This window comes from Coffea arabica, chromosome 11e (genome assembly GCF_036785885.1).
Source record: "Coffea arabica cultivar ET-39 chromosome 11e, Coffea Arabica ET-39 HiFi, whole genome shotgun sequence".
In the NCBI taxonomy this organism is placed as follows: Eukaryota; Viridiplantae; Streptophyta; class Magnoliopsida; order Gentianales; family Rubiaceae; genus Coffea; species Coffea arabica.
In genome coordinates this window covers 60587982-60610051 of record NC_092331.1, presented here as the reverse complement: position 1 = coordinate 60610051, position 22070 = coordinate 60587982, and the positions used below count along the sequence as shown (strand labels likewise).

Genomic DNA, 22070 nt, shown 5'->3' with positions numbered 1-22070 from the left:
CCACTACTGAGATAGTATCCAGAATGTCAGAATCAGCAGAGTAAACCGGGAGAAGTTGACATTTGTCCCATCGTCTGGGTTGAAAAATGTTGATCACCACTATCCCCAGTAATCCATAGTAGACCGAATATGTCCTCAGGATTTTTAGAGAGAAAAGTCACTAAAGATCAGTGAAATATATCATAGACCACTGTGGCAAGGAATGCATAGTTGAAAGCATTAAATGAAAAAGATTGCCACTGGTAAAAACAGGCAGACAGTCGATCTCAGACTTCAATTTGGGAGATTGCGGGTCACAAAATCAAGATTCGTTTGGCTTCAAATTTCTCTACAACTTTAAGGAGCTAAACATTTCCTCACCATCTTCATAATCTTCGTCTTGGAAGTCCAACTGGAAGCATTCATTTTGAAAAAGAATAGCTGCAGGTTCTCTGGTTCGTTGGGCCTTTCTGTCATTTGAACCTATGGCTGATAGTATCTTGTCCTTTATGCAGTTTTCAAGGCCACTTGCCTCGAGTTTTTGGCATTGCAATCCAAGAACAGAGAAGCACTCTTTTTTGAAGTTGATGTCACATGATGACAAAACTAGGCCAGCAATTGTTTTCGCAAGATCAGGTGCATAATTGCAAATCTGAAGAAAGGCAACAAGCTTTTAGATTAGCTTAAAATTTGATGAAACTGACGAAAGAAAAATTCGGTCTTTAAGAATAGCTGTTGACAATGAAAAGCATGCACATAAGTCATTAAATAAGTAGCCTCTAGAAGCAAAAGCACTCCACTAGAAACAGTTATGCCAAATAAAAAATTAGGATTGAGATTTAATTCGGTCATGGCCTCGAAGGAACTCAATAAGAATTCGTTCAGTAAAATTTACCAACGTAAAGTCTAAGATTTCATTGTCAGTAAAATTTACCGATGTCAAGTCTAGGTTATCATTGTGCTGTTATTGGAAAAACTGAATACGTTTCTAGAAGAGCAATACAATCAGAGGTCCTAATGGAGGAGAAAACATACCTTAAGTGCATGAGAACTTAGAAGAGCCTTATCATTGGTTTCTTTCAGTTCATAGAGCGCAAGCTTGAGAGCTTTTCTGGTGAATGTTTTGTCTGCTTGTCTGTTACCTGCGCTAGGTACCATCATGACATTTTTATCAAGTTAAGAAATAGACGCGTGTAAAATATGCCAAATATAGATATCACAATAAATGGTGAAATATCCTCAGATCTTTAGCAGACTACAATGGATATTCTTTATGGTAACTGTGGAGGGCAATGTCAATGTGGAAGTTTGGTGGCAGGTTTTCCCATTCCAGAAGTGCAATATCATCTTGATCAGTAATCCTCTTCAGGGTAAGACCATAATCTTTCCACTTGATGCTTGTCAATGCATCCAAAGATGGTTGGGGAATTGAGCAAGGTGTGAAGTCCTTAAAAAAGAAGACCTGAAGAAAGATATTCACCATCAAACGTTAACCCAGACAAACACAAATGCATTAATAGGTTTTCTGTTCAACTTATTTTTTTATAACATAGGAAGGAGATTTTACATCATTAAGCTAGCATACTACATTTCTTTGGCACCGACAGCTGCATTATGTCATAGACAGACCATAAAAATCCTTTTCACTTTCTGTTGCCTAATTAAGAAGATAAACTTTGTAAATCTTTGCCCATTTCAATAGATTGTATAATTTGGTTGTCAGAAAATGGGGGAAAAGAAGGGACAGAAAGCTAAGAAACCATAAGCATTCCCTCCTAGAGTTTCACATCTAGTAGAACTTTGACAAGAACCATTTCAAACAACACACTCCCCTCAAGTAACAAATACTGGCTGACAAAGTTGAGTTGGACATGGTAATCATTTGAGTTGTGAAGAGCAATCATTTTCAACAATTACCAGCGAAGCATTTGCAAACATGTCAGATAGCCCTACCCACCTATTTTCTCATAAATTTTAAGCAAAACTAGCATGACATGTACATGCATGTTGGGTATTGCAGCAACAACACTGTTACAAAGCATTTCTTGAAAAACGAATAAGATTAAGTCTCCTTATTAGAAGCACCAACCAAAGAAGCAAAACATGGATCATGACGAACCTCTGTTCTTTTGCCAGAGGGCCTGCAACAGGCAGGAAAGGCTGGTTCTGATGTTTCACTGATAACAACGACAGCTTCCATCATCTGCCTTTTACTTTGACTTGTACCTGACCTTTTAGCCATGCCAGTTCCAACCTTCAGATGTTCCCTGGACCATAATAGGATACCTATATTGTTTACATGTTGTGTGCTAAATTTGGATTCTAGCAATGCATGTACAGGAAAAAATTTTAGGTCAACTTGATTCTTGAGAATTCTTTGTCACCAAAAGAAAAAAGTTTTTAGGACAAACCAGTATCATTCAAATTAATCTTCAAATACAGGGGAAAGCAATAGATGAGTGATGATTTGACACAGAAAAGAATACAAACTCCTTTTCTTCTCTAAAACTGCTTCTTCAGGGCGTAAGTGTCATTACCAACAATAGTATTCAAAGCTCAAATTTGTTTAAGGAGAATACATACTGAAGGAACCCAAAAAAGTTCCTGTATGTGGAAAACTCAACCTTAGAGTGTTTGCATATTGGGAAGTGAAATCGATTGTCAAAATTGACCTAAAATGAATGAAACTAAAGTCATGAATATGGTAACAAGAAAAACAGAAATATGGCCCTGAATATAGCTGACTAGGAGAGAATTTTGTTTCTTTAACTGAATATGAACACCTCTGAGTTTCCAAACCATCAAATTCAGTCCATTGAATGGCATAAAGCTACAACATAACAGGTTATAGCATACAGAAGCTGGAATTTCTCAAAAACTTACGCAGTTGAGAAGCATAATTGACAAAAATTTTCCAGTCTATTTCCATGCTTGAGAACATATTCTTCAAGGCCTGACTTCAGACGTTCAATGTTTGTGGCAGAAGAAGGGAGAGGACTGCAGTCAACTGCAAGAACACAACTCTGTAACTGTGAACCCCGTACACCTAGACTGTCCACCAATAATTCAACAGCAACTGTCTGCAAAAAAAAGTCACTTCATCATTGTAACTGGTCTGCTGAATTAGCCTTAGCAAGGGCCTGGTTTCAGGGTAATCCCGTAATTTGCATGTGAAACCTGATTATAATATATAATACTGTGAGAAAGACACTAGGGGTTGAAAATCCCTGAAGAGTTGCTTACTGTTGAAACATTTATAGTGAATACAGTTTTTCCAAAATTATGACTACATCTGATAAACCCAAAACCCTAGGCAGCTCTGGCCTATTGAGCTCGATCTAGCATGGGCCAACGTAAAATATCAACAACATTCATCCGGGGTTCTTGTGAAGATAGAAGAGTTGCAATCCGCAGTACTTTTCTCTGACATATATCCTGGCCAGCCAAATTCCCTCCCTATACATCACATGCTCACAGGACCAAATAAAAAAATAATTGTAAAGCGCGATTGAAAAGAAACTGAACAAATGGAATGAGTACAAGTTCTGATTCCAGGATTAATTACGAGTTTCATTGAATATATATTAACTGCAAATTACACCTCTACCATAGCTAGGAAAATTTTCAATAAGTTTGTTAGATAAATGTCATAGAAGAAAAATATCGGTACCATTTGCAAACGGCGTAATCATTGCCAGTGTCCATTGAGATAGCAACCAACTCAAAGTACATCAGTTAATCATATAAAAGCATAAGAATGAAAGATTCAAGGACCAAGTCTAGCATTGTCCCCGAGACCAGTAGTGGAATTTGCACATCTGACCAGCATAAATCCATGATATGCTCATGATTACATGACCATGCAACGTTCTTTTAGAATACAAAATCGCAGATGCCGTACATACAAATTATTGAGAAGGGTGATTGGAACGTACAGGTAATTTCACCATGGACATCTGCAGGATAAACCATAAGAGAGATAAGGCGAATAACAGGTAAGATTCAGTTCGCACAATGCCATGCTTTCAGAAATAAGCAGGCAGCTTCCTTGATAAAGAATGGACATAAAGAATGTAACCTTATGGAGAAATAAGCTTATGTCACTCTGCAAGTCGTTTAAACTTTCAGCTGTTGATAGCACAGCTTCAGTCCCACTACAAGAAGAATTCAAACAAAAGGAAGAGGAAAATAATTGAGAACAATGTCTTCAAGAGAAAGGAAACTACGGTATAGAAGATGGCATGCCTGAATTTTGCACCACATTTCGAAATTGAAGATAGCTTTGTCAGCCTCCCTGAGGAGATGGTTTCATTTATGTTCAAGCTGAAAGTATGGATTTCATTATCAGAAATGCCTGCAGAAGTGGCATACATTGGCTTAGAATTACCGATAATTCAGGAAGGTACAATGTGAGTCATGTCTTTCTTGAGATCAATCTAGAAAAGAAATTAGGTTTCATTAGCCATTCCATCCCTTTGTTTCTCAAGCCATTTGCAGGTGTCCGAGCCGATCGGTCAGACGATGACTACTTCTGGCTGATCGTCATTCCTTAGTGATTGAAAGAAATGTTAAGCAGAAGTTTCAAAGTATCTAGAACTTTTTAGTCCTGGCCCAAGTCAAAATTATCAAGCACGTTCGAATCTGAAATAGTCCATTTTATTGAAATACCTCCCCTTAGATAAGACGCTTGGTAATTACGCGTTTGATGGTAATTATTATGTCAAAGCTATCTTTCAAGCATTTAAAAGAAACATTTTAAGAAAACGGAACTCACCCGTAGTGGTAATAGTGATTACTCCATCTGCAAAGCCAAAAACCAAATCCACTTTTCAGGCAATTGTCCGGTCACATGAAGACGAACTAGTTTTGAGCTTCAGAAATCACTAACTTGAGAAATAAGGATGTCAAGCATGTTATTCTCATTTAAACTCACCAAATTTGCTGGCAGATATAGGATTAGTCGCATATCTTAGAGCTTCAAACTCTTTCAGGTTGCATCCAACACCAGTATCAGAAACTGTTTATAGCAAAACCCAAAACAAAAAAAAACGTCGTTTAACCACGCTAATCTCTACTCCAATTTTTTTTCAAAAAAAAAAAGAAAGGACACTAAAGCTAGCCAAGTCTTTGTTCAATTTACCTTTCAATCTCTCCAAAAAAAAAACAACAACAACACTTTGGCTACTTGTTTAATCATTTTAATCAGACTAACTTAGACTATTTTTAAAACTGCGACCAATTCAAAAATCACGGTCAGGTTTCGGTACTTGAGCAAAAATATGGGGATATAAGGAAATGAAAATTACAACTAAAAAAAGATAAACAGTAATCGATCGGCGAGAGAGAGGGAGAGAAATCGAGAATGATGCCTGAAATTCGAACGAGCGGAGGATTGAATTCTGGACAAAGTTTCAGAACGATTGATATTCTGCAAAGCTCATCGGACATCCGGCATCGTTGAATTGCGCAGAAAATTAACTGTGAAAAAAGTTAATTTCAACAACAAAAAAAATTATTATGAAATATCATCATTGATATGATGAAATGATGGAAGGAAACGATCGTCGCAGAAGAAACGGTTATTAGAACTCACATGTTTGCAGAGATTTTGCACGGAAGAGACCTCCATTCTTCTTAATCGTTTCTTCCGCTCCACTGACCAGTGACCGCTCCCTTTGTTAGTTAGCCTGCGTGAGTATGTGTTTTCCCGCGCAAGCGCAGCAGGAGTGGAAGCTGTATCCTGAATTCTGATTGGTCCTTGAAAATTTGAATTATTGATATTCTTTTCTCCGTACTTTTATTAGGGGATAAATTTTTAAGGGAGAGACGGTTGCATGGGTTGTCAAGTTAAGCTCCATTCGGTTTTTTTTTTTTGTCTTTTCTGAAAGAAGTTTAGTGGTAGACTAGTAGTCCGCAGCTTGAGATTAATAATATTGACTCTTATTCTAATCAAAGTTCAGACTGACTTTTTGGCTTAGCCAGTTTTTCTTTTTTTCTTTTTTTTTTTTTTGGTATTCTGGACTGTATGCTTGTGAACCCAGATGCACAACTGTGATTGGATAAAAAATTACTTAAATAGTTTTTGATGAAATGTATGTGAAATATAAAGTGATTAAAAAATAAAATTATAATTATACTACTTTTTGTTTTGTGTGTGCGTAAATAATTAATATTCAATTCAAACAAACCTAAATAATTAATAGTGTTTAAGCAGCTGCCTGTGTTAATTAATACTAAGTAAAGCATCTAAGTATTAGTGTATATTACTCTGAAGTTGAAGCAAATTGAAGGAAGGATTCCACTCTCGACATTTATATATACTAGTAGTAGTATAGTATAATAAAGGGAGAAGGAAGAAAAGGAAAGAGAGAGAGAGAGAGAGGGAAGAGGGTAGTTCTTTTTGACTGACACGTGATTTGGGGCGTTCATTCTATGGTTTTGCTGACTTGGTCAAAGTTTAAACGGTCAATAAAGTAATGGGGTTATTTATTTGGACTTATAATTTCAGGGCTCTTATATTTTTTTTTCTTTTGTGGTTTTATACATAGTTGGGGGGTGGGGACAAACCGATTACTGAAAAAGTCATATAGTCTAACTTATACTAAATTCCAGAGTAGTACATGACCTCTACAGTGTTATACAAATGCGGGTGAAAAATAGGAAAACATGAAGGGTAATCCATACTGGCTTTATCTCTTAGCAGCGGCCGGCCTACTGGCTTGCCCTTGTGGGGTTGCCATCCCACATCGGTTTTGGGGGGGTTGGGTTGGGTAGTTATAAGTCTCCTGGGAGGCCTTCAAAAATTACCGGCTTTTGGAGGTTCTTCTGGGGTTTAGGTTTGTAAAAGCCGTAATTTTAACTTCGATTAGAAAAGGTCAAGATGAAGGGTAATCCATGAAATGAGAAAGAATTGCCTTTTGTCATTATAGTCTGTCCATTAAAATTAAAGACCCTAAGAAGCTGTTAAAGACTTTTTTTTTTTTTCAAACGTAAGTGGGATGTCCAAGAAGCTGTTAAAAAAGTGTTCAACTATAAACCTCAGCTCGCATCATCTGACTACAAACAATACGGGTCGTTACTCACGATGGTCACCAAAATTGTAGGGTAACTTCGATTAGAAAAGGTCAAGATGAAGGGTAATCCATGAAATGAGAAAGAATTGCCTTTTGTCATTATAGTCTGTCCATTAAAATTAAAGACCCTAAGAAGCTGTTAAAGACTTTTTTTTTTTTTTCAAACGTAAGTGGGATGTCCAAGAAGCTGTTAAAAAAGTGTTCAACTATAAACCTCAGCTCGCATCATCTGACTACAAACAATACGGGTCGTTACTCACGATGGTCACCAAAATTGTAGACGAACAAATTAGTCCCTAGTCATCTAATAATCCAAAAGGGGACAGAGAGAGAGAGACAAAGTCAAAGGAGCCAAAAATCTGATATTTATCCGTGAATGTCAATCGAGTATAGATGTGGTTCAAATATGACAAGCGATACCAAATTAGATAAAAAAAAAAAACAAAAAGTGTCCAATTTCAAAAGATAAAGTGCACCCTTTATGAATTTACTTTTCTTTAAATGGTACGAGGATAATTAAATTAGATGATAAGATGAGAAGGATTATCAGTAAGATGTCACAAGTTCAGAATTTTCGATTTGTAAAACTTTTCGATTAAAAAAAATAGCAACGGCTAAAAATTGTTTTCAGGTGCAAAATCAATACTTGTGATTAAAACAATCAACAAATGTGAAAATTAATAACTAAAGAAATGTGTGTTACACCAAGGATTGAAGGTGGTTAGGACGCGGGTTGAAGGCGGTGGCTACACTAATTGGTGGTGCAGAGGAAACGGTGAAGCAACCGCCAAAAGTGTTGAATGAAAAGGGCAGAACAGGAGATGCTTACAGGAGTGGGAGTGCGGAGTGGGGACCCGTAGGCATGCTGACTTCTGAAGGGGTAATTTTGTCATAAAAAGAAAACTCGCTCTGGCTGGATAATTACTGCTCTGGCAAAAACATCAGCTGGAAAACAAAGGCAAATTAAAGCGATTAATTATTACTTGTTGACTAACATATTTTTGGAAGCCTCCAAGATGGATGTTGGGTCATCACGCCATCGTTTTCTCTGTACTATATCCAATTAGTGTTAGGTAGAGTCCGCATTCGAGTTTGGTAACCCAACTTAAAACAGAACAAATTGCTTTATGCATGCCTTATATATATATATATATATATATTTCCCAAATCCGTGGAGAATTGATCAGGGATAGAGCAGATTGAGCTGGTGGCAGATCATAAGGGAATTTTGATTCTTGACTCTGTTTAAAATGGATAGAAATGGAGTAACTGAAGGAGAATTCGAGGAGAGAGGGATGAACAAATGTGCCGAACAAGTATCACACCTGGCTCTTGATATCGGAGGTAAGCTCGAATTCTGCTTATTTCGATTTGAGATTTGTTGTTTTTCCTTGTACTTTCCTTCTTGGTTGGATTTTGTGTTTTATCTTCTGTTTTCGAGAAGTGTATATATCTATTTGATACTGCGAACTGTTGGGTGTTTAATCGTATGATTTCATGCACACAACTATTTGATCGATTACCGTTGAAAGACTAGTTATAGGATTCGTGGGTTTTCATTTTCCTGGAACATGTGTGAAGGTGTGAAGTCTAGGTACTGGTAATTGTCTTACTGTCCCTGGAGCTAAAGTTCTTGTGCCAGTCAATAAAATTCCAAGAGTTTGAATGGAGGAACTGAAATTTCAGTAGCTCCTTTACCTTTGTCTGATTCTTGGGCGTCAACCGTTGAACTTTTCACCGTTAGGATTATGGAGCAAGCATCCAGCCACTGGGCTACTACCCTGACCATGACTGGAGTTCACTATAGGAGTTCTCTTTGATTCTCACTGAGAATAGATTGTGCTATAAATTGTTTGTCTACATGGTAGATGACATCCTTAGTATTCGGGAATTATAGCAAATGGAATGAGGACAGAGGTTGCTGCACAAAACGTTTCTTGGCATTATATTCATTGTGTGACGTTGCAAAATAGATCACTCCAGCAAAAAAGAGCCAAATTTTTATATTCAAAAAGCTTCTAAACTGGCTCTTAGTTTGTACAGCGTAAAATAGATCCATGCTATTTAGCTGCCGCAAAGCTGGAATTGAACTTATAGCCAGTTTATTTGATAACCTGACATTGCAATTATTTATAGATGCAAGAGCATCATTTGTGATATCTGCTGTACAGGAACAGCAGGTAATTCCTATGTTCAAGGATATGAACCATAGATTCATCAATTTTTAATGTGTACTATCAGTTAAATTGGCATTAGAAGGTCTAAAGCATGTATAGTCTGCCTTGTGACGCTGCAAATCAACCTTGGCGTCAAAAATTTAATTAGCTTTAAGCACTTAGGATTGATATATCTTGTCTCCACTCTTCCTTTTAATAAGGTGCCAACATGATCATCAATGCTCTTTTTTTTTCACTTGTTCTAGGCTCCCTCATCAAGATGGTGTACTTCTGTGGAGAAAATAGTGGCTCAGAGCATCAACAGGGAATTTTGTCTTCAAAGGAAAGTTGTGGACTTTCTAATGGAAATACAAATTGCTCAGTCCTCGGAGGAAAGCTTCACTTTCGGAAGTTTGAAACAAGCAAGATCAATGAGTGCCTAGAATTTATGTCTTCCAAGCAATTTCATCGGAATGGTATGTACTTTGTCATGATGACTACATCTGTAAATTGTACACCCAGTACCACTTCATAGTCTTAGCATTATGATGTACTTTGGTCCTGAGGTATAAGACTTCTTGACTGCCTGTGGGCAACATCTTTTGTAAGGTGCTTTACATCCAAATTTGAAGGTTAAATTTTTCATTATAAAAATGACTTTTAACGGATTTTATATTGAACTTTTCCTATTAAGTATTATAAGCCTCAAAGAAACAGTTTCAATAAGATGTTATAGGTCAGTAAAATCCTATTGTGTTGGCAAGTCAAGTCAAACATTGCTGGATTTGATTTTCTTATAAAAGGATATGTTTATATCGATAATGAAGGCAAAGGAAGAAGACATAGCTCAGAGAAGTTATTTGAGGTTAGCCCTGTGATAGTGTTATGCATGTGCAATAGTTGAAGAAGACATTGTTCTCTCTTTTTCTTTTCTACTTTAATTGTTTACTTCCTCAGAGTATCTCAATCTTTATAACTACGGAGTCTGAGGTCATTCATGCTTTGTGATTGCAAGATTATAAAAGGTACTTTAAGTAGGATTGTTTCTATCTGAAACGTGCTACTAAACATAGTTTGACATTCATGCCAGCAATCTCATAATTTTTATAGCTTAAGAAGTTTCTCCTATTTTCATAGTGCAGTTATGTCATGGTATGTAATGATGTAACCTTCAGGTTCCTATTATCTAACAGAAAGCTATGAATCCAGGTGAGGATTGTCATGGGGCTTCTGTAAGTGAGAAGAATATCATAAAGGTAAAATTTCTGTTCAACATTGTCAACAAAATATTGGTAAAGCAACTCTCTCTACCATGCATGGAACTGTGACCTTTTCCCCTCGTCCTAAGAGATCATCTAAGATGAAAGATTAATTGAATAACAAGTTACAATTCCTTTAAAGGCTACAGGAGGTGGGGCTTTTAAGTTTGCTGATCTCTTCAAAGAAAAGCTTGGAATGACTCTGGACAAGGTTGATGAAATGAATTCTCTTGTTGCTGGTGCAAATTTTTTGCTTAAGGTGGGATTCCTAGAGTACAAAGATATGTTTATGATTAATATTCTTTTTTCAGGTAACAAAAGAGAAGTGTGTATGCATATACTTGATAGTTTTGCTTTTGCATGCCATTTCTTTTCTTAAGTCAATCTGTAGTAAGTGGTTTGTATTGAGGATAATTTCCTGTTTTTATAAGCTCTATATGTTTCAGCTAACCTTACTTGAGCTTGTACTGTAAGATTTTGGACTTCTTTGATTTGTATCATCACGTGTAGCCTTCTTTATTGACATCCTCACCATGAGTGCTGGGAGCTAATAGACACATCAGTTCTGTTGAATATCTTTGTTGCTTCATAGACAATTGGATGACACACATATTAATTGTTTTGCCCTCTCGTTGAACAGGCAGCCAGCCATGAAGCTTATACATACATGGATGGTCAGAAGGAGTACGTGCAGATTGATCAGAATGATTTATACCCTTATCTCCTTGTCAATATTGGGTCCGGTGTTAGCATGATCAAGGTGAGTTCCCTAGGTTATGATGATTGCGAATTTTTACTTTAACTGAAGGAAGTAATTTTGAAGTGGAGGGAAAGAAGAATAGAAATGGTAACTTATGGATGAGTTACGTAACAGCCTCCTCAACAACATGTATATTTCAGTTTTGGACCTTCAACTTGGTTAGATCACTTTAGGTCACATGGCAGGAATTTGCAAATAGGCTACTCTTTAAATCCTGTTAAATAGTAATAGGAACATAGAGTCGTAGACATAAAAGTTCATGAGAAACATGAACTGTATACTCTCTGGGATTTTTGTAGGTAATTATTAGCTGATTGGTTTGAGACTCACTTGCATATTGAAAGCAAGACAAACAGCGATTGAGATCATGACCTCTTGTCTTTGGTCCAACAAGGAGCCTTAAATACAAATTGAAGAGACAAAAGCATTATTTGCTAGACTTCTATATTGTAAATATCTGCATTTATGTATCAGGGCAGAGCGACTTCCATCTTTCGTGTGTAAGATTGAATAGGCAATCTTACAGGCTCTGAAAGTCCCATCCAGCTAAACATTCAATTCATTAGTATTTTCTTTTGAATTTCTCATTAGTTTGCATGTTGTTACTTGATTAGGTTGATGGAGATGGGAAATTTGAGCGAGTTAGTGGAACTAGTGTTGGAGGTGGCACCTTCTGGGGGCTGGGAAAACTTTTGACGAAGTGCAAGAGGTCGGCCTCGTAGATATTTTAAGGTGGTGCTTTTCTGTAATTTTTCGTTATCATCCATCCCAACAATCGTTGTTGTATCTTCATTCAGCTTTGATGAATTGCTGGAGTTGAGTTATTCTGGTAACAACCGAGTAATAGATATGCTTGTTGGAGACATCTATGGTGGAATGGACTATTCCAAGGTATTTAATGCTTTATCTATAGTCTTTTCTATTTTTTTTTTGGTGCTTTAAGCAAATTCATTGAAAGAAGATCTCGAGTCTGAAGAAACTTGAGAATTATGTGAGAAATTTGTGTTGTTGAACCTCTAAAAACTGATGCACTAATATGATTCCCAAAAATTGGAGTTCTTGGCATAGCCCTTGAGCAACATATACCTTGTAGATTGGACAGAGTATGTACATGGTTCTTATGTCTCTTAGCCTTATTATAATAATGTGTTATCTAATCAGCTGACGGGTCAACCATTTTGACAGGATTGAATAGTCACCAAAGATATGGGGCATCTATGTGATAATTGCCACTGCAAAATATGAATTTCATTATTTACATTATGAAGCAAGTAATTCGTGCTCGTAGCAAAGTGCCTCTAGACAGAATCAATATTTTGACCTTTTCTGAATTCTATTCTTGGTGATTACTTGTGGCTTTCAACAATTGTAACTATTGACATTTTTTTCTTGGTCATGGTGGTAGATTGGACTTTCTTCCACAGCAATTGCTTCTAGCTTTGGAAAGGCAGTTTCCGAAGATAAAGACCTTGAAGAGTACAAACCTGAAGATGTGGCACGGTCTCTCTTGAGAATGATTTCAAACAATATTGGACAGGTGAGATAAGAGACTTGCAAAGTCTTCTTTTTTTAGGTCGTTCAATGCATGAAAGTTAGAGAGATTACAGGCTTCGTGTTTGTTTTCTCCTAGAACTCTTGATTTATCTTCATCAGACCTTTATCTTCTCTTTAAAAATAGTAATTAGATTATTATTTTTGCATATGCTCAATTTTTTATAGTATTTCTTTTTTTTTTTTTTAGCTACATACGATGTGATTAGTTAGCTGCAAAAAAGATTCCCCTTGCTCTTTTCTCAGTTCCAAATTAGAAGAGCCATCTTCACTAGTTTCGAAGGAAGTGGTCATATTCATTTCCTCTTTGTCCTTTCATTTCTCTCTGTCGTTTAAAGAAAAGAAATGATGGATACTGGGGGATAGAGAAGGGAAAGAAATTAACTGCCTGTTGGCAAATGATTCTTAACACCTAAATTTAGCTTTTGATTCTAAAAAAGCTATTTTCTGTTATCAGTTGCTTTTAAAACCTGCTTTTAGCTTTTCTGTAGGCAAAAAAGCTGAATATCAGAAGCAGCAAAATAGGTTCTCTTTTGATACTAAAAATCTGAAGCGCTTGTGACAAGCCATAGATAACTGTCTTGTGACGATAGCAACGTCAGACTATTTGACTGTTAGACTTAGATGGTAACTTGGTGGAATTGTAATGCATATTGTAGTCCTGAACACGGAGGCTACTACACACTCTTAAACCTATACGTTAATCACTCAGCTAATCAAGTAGGTACAATGCCATTTTATTGAGAAAAATCTTTCCATTGCTTTAATGTGACATTTTGCCCCATCGCAATTGTTCTTTTTCATTGCTGAGAATGCTCAATGGTGGCAACTGCTTGTTCAATGACTTTCTGAGGTTTACTTTTGTGCTACTGATTGAATTGTATTCTCCAAGTAAAGTCAGGCAGGGTATAACAGTACCTCGACCAAATTTTGGAGCTGTGTTTGGAAGATATTCCTTTACTGCTGTATTCATGGTTACCAATGTATATCAAGTTGTGGCTGTCAGATTTTTGGAAAAGAATTTTTTATTTCAGGAAAAAAAAAAACACAGTACCCAAAAGAAGAAGAAGTGTTATGACTGCATGTCCTATTGTTGGTTATTGTACAATTTCTGATTTGTGTTTAATATTTCTTCCCCCAGATTGCTTACTTGAATGCTCTTCGTTTTGGACTGAAGCGAATATTTTTCGGTGGGTTTTTCATTCGGGGTCATGCTTACACGATGGACACAATTTCTGTGGCAGTCAATTTCTGGTAACTAACCTGCTTGTCTTCAAAACTTGACCCCAAAAACTTTTGGTACCTGCTATTTAATCTCGTTGCTTGAACTTTCTTTCAAAACGTAAGTTGCTGCAACGCTGCAAGAAGCTCCGTCGTTAGGGAAGTGTTCATTGTTTCTCATGAATGTACTTCTTGCAGGTCGAATCATTATTGTTTCTCATGAATGGACTTCCTGCAGGTCGAACGGTGAGGCAAAAGCAATGTTTTTGAGACACGAGGGTTTTCTTGGAGCTTTGGGAGCATTTATGAGTTATAGGAAGGACGGTTTTGCTGATTTGATGGCCCATCATTTAGTGGAACAAGTCCCAACGAAACCTTCACGGAATGCTGGAGGCGGCCTAAACAACAGTAAAATACTCAAAGATGGAAATGAGAACATTAGTATAGAATGCACCATGCAACTGAGCAATTGAGTTGTTAGAGCAGTTTCTGGAAAGTGGTACGCTGGAGGCGGCCTAAACAACAGTTCAATACTCAAAGATGTAAATGTGAACATTAGTATAGAATGCACCATGCAACCGAGCAATTGAGTTGTTAGAGCAATTTCTGATGTACCCAAACAAAAAAAGGAAAAGAAGAAGGCAATTGTCGTTGCTTGATTAGTCCATCCAGGATCCCCAAAAATTACAGCTTTCCAAGTTTTTTTTTATTATTATAGTTATGTAGTCAGTTCTGTAATAATAGAGTAGATGTTAGAAGGGGGCGCTGACAAACATCATATTAAAAGATATGACTGGTCTGTTTTGTTAAATCTTGTAATCATTAATGTAGTTTTGCTACTTATTTATTTTATTTAATAATTAAATGTGAATTTTTTGAGTGGTGAAATATGTGTATTAATTGTTCTTCACTTTTAATTATTTTTATTCTTTTACTAATACAACTTATATATAAAAATAAGGGGTATTTATGGAATATAAGTTTCATCTCTCTCCTTAAAGTATTTTTTTAATGTTACTTTTTCTAATTGTACTAATTTTGTTATCAAAACCTTAACCTTAGAGGAGGTTTGTACAATTTTGCAAACTTTAGGGGAGGCTAGTGAAATTATGAGAAACCTCAGGGGAGGTTTCTGAAATTATCCCTAAGAATAAAGACAAAAAAAAATCTAATGTTGGACTCCGGAGCTGATAGTTGATGACTGAACTCATTCCTTATTGGCCCAGGTTCATCTCTCTCTTCCTTGATCATGTCTATGTGAAGTTTACAGGCCCTTCCAAACAACTGTTATTGTTTATTAACGTGTTTAATAGGCCCAACTGCAAGGTTTTGAAAGAGATCATGGCAATATTGTGTGACATAACCCTTATGAACTTGATGAAATACGGCTTCTGAACGAGTAGAGGGTTGATGCTTATTTTTTTGGTAAAATATTTGCTGTTACATAGCTGGAAATTTGATCCTTTCAACAAGGGGGGAAAAATCAATTTCACTTTCAGCTGAACAAACTCGTGGATGCATAGCTTTTCGAATGAAAGTCGACTGGTGATTGTTTAAATGTCAAAGCATGATGTTTATTTATGCACTTATGAGCATGCGAAATTGAGGCTGGCAAATTTTGAATCCTTTTTTCATTATAGTGGGTGTGTGACTCTGCTATGAATCATTTCATTTTTGAGAACAGGTAAGAAAATTTGAAAGGCAAGACTAGACAGTAGGCACTTTTACTGCTGGATCCTCTAAAATTAGGTGCCCGAGGTGGGTATTAAAAACTTGATCTTTATAGACGTGGATAATCACGAAGTGGGCACATTTGATTGATGTAAAGCAATGAGAAAGTGTAAGAACCAGCTTAGGTTGATATGCTAGTTGTTATCAGCAGCTTAAACCGTGAGTTTCTTTACAGATGTTATGGCAATGATTTTGCTGTCTAAGCTGAGATTACCGAACTGCAGTCAGAAAGCTACTGTCTTGATAGTGCTTCCTATAGTAAAGTTCGCTATTTGTTGCTCAGTTCTGATTGCCAATCGGTTTTCAATAGGTGAAGCCAAGTGAAGTCATAGTGTTACTGTTTTTGCTGCTCTTAATTTTGCGAACTTGAGGTAGACAGTGTAGAGTTTGGTGTAATTGGTTGCTTGATTCTCATAAAGTTGAATGGCTATTAACGAATAGTGGAATACCCATTGTGTGTTTGGTTTTAGTTACACATTATTGTCAATGTTTAGGTATCTTCGGCAAAATTTGGCACTGGTAGCATCTGGTTTCAGCTGACTGTGTCCCTGATATTTTCATGGCTGCTGGAGTTTTTTGCCAGATTGATGTGCATACCGTCACAAAAAATTCTCCTTCCACTGGTGTTTCCTTTACACATACTGTGCCTCATGGGGCTGAAATCTCACGTTTCGGTGGTAGTCCTGCTTCACTAGATGGTTATCCGGAATCTTCAATCAACAAGCCAGCAGATTGCAATTCCCTTAAAGATGTACACATTGTAAGGACCATAAAACTACTACCTTGCTTATCTTGGTATTGGACTATAACCTATTTGCTTGAGTTATGGCCTTCCAAGTGTTGTTTTTCGTTAATTTTTCCATTCTCCAATTCCAAATAATAAACATTGTGTTTCTTTTTGGAGGAGCAAGAAACTAACTAGAGCAATTGTTGATCCGACACTTTTCTGGTTTTCTCAGTCAGCTAGGTTGCTGGAAGATTTTCTTGACCTTGCGATTGAGAACACCAAAAACAGTTTAGAGACCTGTGGAGTCCTTGGTGCCTGCCTTGTAAGATCTATGTTAATTTTGGCCATCTACTATCATGACTGCATATTTCCAGCATGTGAAGCTCTGGAAATTCTTCACATGGCTTTTATATAAGTAGGTCGATGACCTCTTTCAGTTAATCTATACTCTTTTAGTTCACTCAGATCACATTATTTTGCACTCATTTTCAAACATACACAAAGCTTTTTTTCATTTTTTTAATGCTAATTGTAACTTCTGTCCCATATAATACCACTTAAGCATCTCGTGGTGTACTTTGAGGCACATGAGACATAATGTTTGGCTCTAGAAGATATTTTTATGGAATTATCAGCTGTCCTGCTTGAGGATCTTTTACTTGAAAAAGAATCTTTAACTGAGTAGTAGTTTTCTGCTCTTATCAAAATTTGTGCAGGAAGAGAGGAACATTTATGTGACCAATTTGATAGTGCCTAAACAAGAATCCACACCCAACTCTGTAAGTTATTTGGTGCTTAAATTACATCGTATTTGATTTGAATTTCGAATTTTCAGTGGTCTCTTTCGCAGCATTGTGTTCAAGCTGCTAATTTGGTATCATCCTTGACAGTGTCAAGCGTTAAATGAGGAGGAGATATTTGCCATACAAAGTCAACAGTCCCTTGTTCCGATTGGATGGATTCATGTATGCATGGTTTTCCAGTTCAATACTTAGAAGTTTGCTGTAGCTTGCTTGTTGCCTTACAAAATGCCCAATGATTTTGCATTTCTATTAACCACTAACTAGAATTTCAGGTTTGATTGGAATGACAGAAACTGTTGTCAGTTTGATCCAAATAAAACTGGACAAGCCGGAAACCTGTTAAATTTTACCAAACTAATGGAAACTAGACTGGTTAGATTAGTTCAGTATCAAAATTTTGAACATTTTTTGTATCTCTCATGCACTGGACAGAACCAAATAGCACTCAGATTAGTGCAGTATCAAATTCTAAACATTTATTTTGCATACCGCATAAACTGGACAGAACCAAATAGCAGTTGACCAGTTAAGCTGCCTATCTGGCTTGGTTGGATTGTTGACGACTAGCTTTTGCTTACATCGTGCTATTTTGGTTTGTGTTTCTTTTTTTGCTTTTTAGTGTATATTGGCTATTAATACTGGATTTTTTTTTTCTTTTTGATTTCATTCATACTTCTGGTTTTTGGAAATTATTATCCACTTGATAGATCTCTTTCTATTCTAAGAATAAATGCATTTATTATTCTTTCTTCAGACGCATCCTTCCCAAAGCTGCTTCATGTCATCAGTCGATTTGCACACTCAATATTCATATCAGGTAGGTAAGTTCAAGTTTTGTGGTGCTGTTTTTTTGGTGTGGGTACATTCGGCTGGTTTTACTTCACTGGAGACCCTTTGAAATTCTGTAGTTTACTTCCCAATATTCTGTAAAGATCTATTGACCAAAATCTTTTTAAATAATCTGCAAAACTACTCCACAGGTATTGGAAACTGCAGGATCCTTCTGGAGTAAATATGCTAACGTATCTGTAGATATGTGCTTATTTTACCAAAAAGAGGCTATGCTTACTTTCTGATAGTGTCTTGGGCTACCAATAGCATTATAACTTTAGCTAAGAGATGTGTCCGTTGGTTGTATTTTGTATTTTGTTCTTTTTCAGGCTTCTGGTAAATTTTGTCAATTTCTTTTTTTTTTCAAACTTTTAAGGTTATGGTACCTGAGGCTGTTGGCATTGTTCTGGCTCCAAATGACGAGTCAAGGTAATCTAAGTCCATCACAGATTTGCAAACTCGTCCAAAGAACCATCAACAATGGAGGTTTTCTGCAGATTCTTTTCATGAATATGAATGTTCGTCACACTGGCACATTTCACATTTTATAAGTCAAAAGTTACATTCATTCTTTGATTAGTCCTATTCAGTAAAGGAAGTCGCATGCTGGATTGAATATTTTGGATTTTCAGTTTTGAGTTTGGAGGTAATACTATTTCACGCAACAAATTGCATGCAGAAGCATAAAGGGCACACTTAGCAAGCACTCACCATAATTCATACAGGACAATAAATAAGAGAAATTCACAGAACCAACTTCAATATGTAACTTGGACTTGGTTGATTTATTGGATGTTTGACCACACCTTTTAGGTCCCACTTTCACAAAGTTAAGGTGCAATGTGCAAACTTTCTTGGATGTTAACTGACATGAATGAGTTTTTGATCGTTATATATATATATATATATATATATATGTCTCAGGAAATATGGCGTATTTAGACTGTCTGACCCTGTTGGGATGAGCATCCTGAAGGAGTGCAAAGAGAAGGGATTTCATTCTCATGCACAACCAGCTGACGGAAGTTCCATATATGAGAACTGTTCCAATGTCTATATGAATCCAAATCTGAGATTGGAAGTATGTGATTTACGATGAGGCTGCCGTGACATCTTGCCTTCTTTCGTCATTCATTCTATGTTTCGTGGAGTATTAAAATACTCAAAAACAGACTACGGTGCAGGACAGGATACATATGATCAAACACTAAAAAGAAAAGTGGATGAATGCGGAAGAAAGTGGTTACATTCAGAAGGGCACATTTCTCTGTGTGGTGTGTCTGTTTAAGATTCCAGTGAACTTGATTTGTGTGTATATTACAATGTAGCTGAAGATTTCAGAAAGTTTCTGAGGAATGGAACTTTTTATCGTGGTGTAACATGTGTTTGTCTTCCCTTGATACTAGGTTTTTTTTTGGTCTTCCTCCTCGTCACTTGATTTGATGTTTCTGGCCTCTTATGCCGTAGGACCAAGAATTTGTGCCTCGGTGGTACTGCAGCCATGATCTAGTTTTTTCAATATAACTCAAAGTTGTATTAGCAATTTATTTGTCTTGTGGCCTCCTTGCTGATAAACAAAACCTTCATCTTATGTCTACCCCGCCTGCATTTTTCCATCTAGAGAGAGTTAAAGCTTTTTCTGCAATGGTCGGAGCAGAACGATTCAGCCAGGGAGCCCGTGAACCATGGAACAATGTACCAAAGGTTCCGGTATGAATCAATCATCGTGAACTTGGAACAAATCCTAAAGCCAAATAGGCCAACGACCATAATCCATAAGAATGTTTCTTTGAAATTTTTGGGCATCTATGGTTAACACATTTTCTACTTACATCACATTTTTAAAAATACTACAATGTTATTTTTGCTTAAAAACTCTCAAACAGTACAATCCAAAGTTTCATTTCTCTAGTAACTTTTTTGGTCCATTTCCAAGTTGTGTAGGTGCTCAACAAGTAACAACCCTTGAACCAATCTACCTGTGTATGTTACAAATTTAGAAGTATATATATGCATCAAAAGAGCAATTTCCCAACTTTGGAGGTTATCTCATCTCCACTCACCTAGCCTTTTTCCACAAAACAGTTGTTTGTTTCAGATTAAAGTTCAACATAAGCAAATACTCCAACAAATTGGTAAGGTCCCCTAAACTAGATGCCCCGCAGAAATGTTCCTCGTTTGAATTTTGATTTTCTAATAGAAAATTTTTTTCATAAACACATTTTTAATCATTTTTTTATTTCATATACATCAAAATATTTTTTTCAACCATCTTTTTATCTCACACGTATCAAATCACTACAATATATTTTTCTATAAGAACTCCGTATAATTGCATCTCCAATCGACAATTTGGCAATACTTGTTGCCATTGGCCTCACAAGCTTACAACGTTAAACTGCTACGAAATTCACAAGGAATCCATGCCAAAATTGTGTTCCACCAACTCATTTTTGTCTCCCGCAACCTCCCCACCTCTTTCCAGGACACAACCCAAATTCCCCCCGCGCCCCCCCCCCCCCCCCTCCAAAAAAAACCAAATAAAAAAAAATCTCGATGACAAATTCAACATATACCTAAAATGTAACAGTAATGAAAATGTGAATTGTGAATGAAAAATCTTATTTCCGTGCTTCAACTGATGGCAGCAAACAGCATAAAGCCAAAATGCCAGAGGACACAACTAATACAATCGGAGATTTACATAAACTCAATCAGTGATGAGTTTTTCAGATTTAGGCCTATTACTAAAGTTAGGCAGTGGTTATACATATTTTAGGTAGATACAAGAAAATCAATGAATGGGGGGAGTGTTTAACTTACACTCAGCAGATTAAACAAAAAACATAGCAAAAAAAAATCCTATATATATATATATAAGTCTTGCGATTAGAAGGGATGCACGTTCCTTGTCAGACCACCACCATGGACATTAGTGAATAAACCAACAAGCTCCGGCCGGTAAGGGAGATACGAACGCCGGCGGTCGCCTTCTTTGGCTTTACTCCTCATATACACCTCATGAGGTGATAACGCCGCCGTTTTACTCTTCTTCACTTTCTTCACCTTTTTTGCTTCCACTCCAACGGCCCCATTGTTCCCGTTGACTTTCTTTAACGGTACACCCTCGGCCGCCTTCTCTTCCTTCCTCGCGCTCACCGCCGCAGCAGAAGGAGCCGCCGCTGACGGCGTCGGGTGGTTCAAGAAAACAAACGCATCTCTCCCATTACTGTTACTCCTATGCACAAAATCCTTAAACCTCCAAATCTTCGAAAACCCCGTTGAGCTACTCTTCTTACAACCCTTCGGCGTCAGCGCCTCCACCACCTTCTTCGACCACTCACAATAGGGTCCCACTGCTTCCCCATCGGCCGTCGAGGACGATGTCGTTGCTTGAAAACCATCATCCTCAGCTTCTACAAACACGTTTTTAACGTTGGGCAAACGATCTTTCAACCTTAAAGTCTCCAAATCCTGCCCGTCACCAACACCACCACCCAACAGAATATCCCGGTTGAACAAGGGGTAGACCGGCCTGATCTGACCGTTATCAAACGCGTCCTCAGCTGAAATAGTTGAGAAATTTACGCCATCAAATGCAAAAGAAAAATCATCTTCGTCTTCATCATCATCATAATCTTCGTAATCTTCACCGTGGGATTCTATTTCTTGTTCGTTTTCTTTACCATCTTCTTCGTCGAGCTTCAGGTGCTTTTCGAACTCTTGAGTGATTCTCTGCATCTTTGGTTTCTTTCCGTAGCTTCCTAAGATTCTGTAAGAGCGGTTCTTGCTGGAATTATGGAGAAGTTTTGGAGGAGAATTCTGTTGTTATATAGCAGTAGTAGATAGAGAAGAGGATAGAGGGATGAGAATAATGAGGGGGAGGGATGGGCTGGTCAGTAAGGGTGGTATAAATGGGGAGGTGGAGGTTGGTAGTTGTGCTTACACACGCAAGTAAAGAGATTTAGGGAGGAAGGTA

At 37.1% G+C, this 22070-nt stretch overlaps 4 protein-coding genes across 13 annotated transcripts; 2 read left to right on the top strand and 2 right to left on the bottom strand.

Moving 5' to 3' along the window:
• Positions 1–240: 240 nt before the first annotated feature.
• Positions 241–5762, bottom strand: LOC113717864 (type 2 DNA topoisomerase 6 subunit B-like). The gene is made up of 12 exons (XM_072072430.1): positions 5573–5762; positions 5349–5457; positions 4913–4996; positions 4754–4780; positions 4225–4333; positions 4058–4133; positions 3915–3935; positions 2863–3059; positions 2099–2246; positions 1247–1441; positions 1015–1143; positions 241–631 (listed from the first exon to the last, which is right to left on the bottom strand). The coding sequence occupies exons 1-12, from the start codon at positions 5606–5608 to the stop codon at positions 329–331; spliced, it is 1434 nt and encodes a 477-aa protein (XP_071928531.1). The 5' UTR covers positions 5609–5762; the 3' UTR covers positions 241–328.
• A 2148-nt stretch (positions 5763–7910) lies between these two features.
• LOC113719607 (pantothenate kinase 1-like) lies at positions 7911–14887 on the top strand. Of its 5 annotated transcripts, none has more exons than XM_027244850.2 (10): positions 7911–8396; positions 9475–9684; positions 10418–10464; positions 10610–10726; positions 11108–11227; positions 11842–11936; positions 12025–12118; positions 12633–12764; positions 13920–14032; positions 14126–14429. In XM_027244850.2, exons 1-10 carry the CDS (start codon positions 8303–8305, stop codon positions 14220–14222), a joined length of 1119 nt encoding a protein of 372 aa, XP_027100651.1. In that variant the 5' UTR covers positions 7911–8302; the 3' UTR covers positions 14223–14429. The 5 variants fall into 5 exon arrangements, with proteins under 5 accessions (XP_027100651.1, XP_027100652.1, XP_071928750.1 ...); XM_072072649.1 differs by having other exon boundaries at positions 7912–8396; positions 14198–14429; XM_027244849.2 differs by having other exon boundaries at positions 7913–8396; positions 14238–14887.
• A 295-nt stretch (positions 14888–15182) lies between these two features.
• Positions 15183–19470, top strand: LOC113719527 (AMSH-like ubiquitin thioesterase 2). Of its 6 annotated transcripts, none has more exons than XM_027244746.2 (8): positions 15183–15225; positions 16225–16490; positions 16690–16779; positions 17174–17236; positions 17348–17422; positions 18015–18077; positions 18468–18520; positions 19016–19470. In XM_027244746.2, exons 2-8 carry the CDS (start codon positions 16290–16292, stop codon positions 19188–19190), a joined length of 720 nt encoding a protein of 239 aa, XP_027100547.1. In that variant the 5' UTR covers positions 15183–15225; positions 16225–16289; the 3' UTR covers positions 19191–19470. The 6 variants fall into 6 exon arrangements, 4 of the variants coding, with proteins under 4 accessions (XP_027100547.1, XP_071928778.1, XP_027100546.1 ...); XR_011825426.1 differs by lacking the exon at positions 15183–15225 and adding an exon at positions 15232–15544 and having other exon boundaries at positions 18468–18577; positions 19016–19159; XR_011825425.1 differs by lacking the exon at positions 15183–15225 and adding an exon at positions 15232–15544 and having other exon boundaries at positions 18468–18609; positions 19016–19159.
• A 1510-nt stretch (positions 19471–20980) lies between these two features.
• LOC113718771 (uncharacterized) lies at positions 20981–21832 on the bottom strand. The gene has a single exon (XM_027243687.2). It carries the CDS (start codon positions 21830–21832, stop codon positions 20981–20983), a length of 852 nt encoding a protein of 283 aa, XP_027099488.1.
• Positions 21833–22070: the final 238 nt, after the last annotated feature.